The sequence below is a fragment of the Sinocyclocheilus grahami genome, unplaced genomic scaffold (assembly GCF_001515645.1).
Source record: "Sinocyclocheilus grahami isolate Dianchi unplaced genomic scaffold, SAMN03320097.WGS_v1.1 scaffold17759.1, whole genome shotgun sequence".
Classification (NCBI taxonomy): Eukaryota; Metazoa; Chordata; class Actinopteri; order Cypriniformes; family Cyprinidae; genus Sinocyclocheilus; species Sinocyclocheilus grahami.
The window spans coordinates 1-1,699 of NW_015516771.1; the positions used below are offsets into that span (position 1 = coordinate 1).

General features: G+C 38.5%; 1 protein-coding gene across 1 annotated transcript; it reads left to right on the forward strand.

The window, feature by feature from the left end:
• Positions 1–92: 92 nt before the first annotated feature.
• On the forward strand, positions 93–1,699 carry LOC107579488 (28S ribosomal protein S24, mitochondrial-like). Its single transcript, XM_016265318.1, has 4 exons — positions 93–182; positions 362–430; positions 986–1,097; positions 1,252–1,699. The coding sequence occupies exons 1-4, from the start codon at positions 132–134 to the stop codon at positions 1,533–1,535; spliced, it is 516 nt and encodes a 171-aa protein (XP_016120804.1). The 5' UTR covers positions 93–131; the 3' UTR covers positions 1,536–1,699.

Here is a 1,699-nt window from a genome sequence, read left to right on the forward strand (position 1 = left end):
ACGCAATATTGTAACGCATTACTTTTAAAAGTAACTTTCCCCAACGCTGCACATAACACGGTATAAAATGTAATTCCCGTGCGGCAGGTGGCAGTAATGCGCTCTTGACGGCTGACGGCTGTGTGCAGTGAATGAGAAAAAACATGGCGGCGTCCTTGGTCAGACAAACAAAATTGCTGTCGGTAAGAATTTGACTTTTTTTTTTGCTATTATAACTAATAACTTGTTTCTAATCAAGAGTAACTGACGTAGAAGCGGTCGGATAGATATATAGATAGACAGACAGATACTGGCACTGAATGTAATGTGGGATGGAAATCACGATTTAGATGTCATTTATCAAATATTCTCTATTTCCTAGATTGTGAGCAGCCAGTTAAATTCTGCTGCATGTTTCAGGAACATTCACTGCACTGCAGCTTGTTTGAAGGTATGTGAACTCCAGTGACTTTTGTGCATCTTGTTTATCCAAGCGCATTAAATTAAATTTATTCTATCTTCTATTTTTCTATGTATAGTCAAGTGGGGTACATATGGTAAAGCAAAAGTACGAAAAAACATTAAAATGTTTGAAAATGTTAACACATTTTACAGCTTTCTATTTGATCTATTGTTGAGCTTCTGCCTTTAAAATTAAAACACAGCCTTATTTGCCCCATATTTACATTTATACACACATTTTTATCTTATGTGTTAGTTTTTATTTTTATCTTGCCAAAAACGGTTTACAATTGTACAACACTTTGGTACAACACTCGTTGTTTTTAAATGTGCTTTATAAATAAACGTGAACTTGAAGTCGTTTTCAGATTTAATTCTACATCGGACCATCAGTAGTAGACGAAATCCCTTTGAAACAAAGCCTGGACAAATCGAATATTATATGACGGAAGGACAGAAACGGATTCGACCGCTTCCAGTATCAGCAGAATCAGTATTTTTCATCTGCATTTTTAACCCAGAGGATCTGTCTCCTCTCTAACAGAACCGTGCAGCTCGTATTCGAGTGGGTAAAGGAGACAAGTCAGTGACTTATGAGCAGGCGTATCACCCTCATCACATCGGGCACAGGAAAGGCTGGCTCTCGCAACACACCAGTAAGTCACAATCTTTGTATTACATCTCCACTCCTTAACCTGTTGGGTTCCTAAAATTACTGACGCTATAAGAGCTGGTAATCCAGACCTTGTTGATTCAGTTGCCTGTAATATCTGTTAATAACATTGTTTCATACACTTCCTCGTCCCATAGGTAATCTTCAGGGTGAAGATGGAGCGGCGGAGCGTGTTGTGGAGGATGTCTTCATCAGACGCTTCATGTACGGCACGTTTCACGGCTGTTTAGCGGATGAGGTGGTGATCAAACGCAGAGGAAACCTCCTAGTCATCTGTGCTGTGATGATACAGAAACTCTTACCGTCAAAATTCTACTTTCTCATTGGTTACACAGAGGAACTGCTCTCACATTTCTACAAATGTCCTGTTCAAATCGAGATGCAGACGGTAGAAGAAAAAGTAGTCTACAAATATCTCTGAGGCCATGTCTTGTGTGTTTAGAACATTGCTATTAAAGGGAGAAGCTTAAGGAATTTCTCTTTATTTTTGTTTTACACTGTCCAGTAAGTGTAAATGAAGTTTAAAAAAAAATGTTTTGTGAGAAATCATTAGTAAAAATATCCACACGGTGGTGACGTGAAAGG

What these genes read in the sequence shown, in the direction of transcription:
- LOC107579488 (XM_016265318.1), top strand. Translation starts at nt 132, where the DNA reads ATGAGAAAAAACATGGCGGCGTCCTTGGTCAGACAAACAAAATTGCTG. An exon ending in GACAAACAAAATTGCTGTCG is followed by an intron (nt 183 to 361) that starts GTAAGAATTTGA and finishes TCTATTTCCTAG; the next exon opens with ATTGTGAGCAGCCAGTTAAA. An exon ending in CTGGCTCTCGCAACACACCA is followed by an intron (nt 1,098 to 1,251) that starts GTAAGTCACAAT and finishes CTCGTCCCATAG; the next exon opens with GTAATCTTCAGGGTGAAGAT.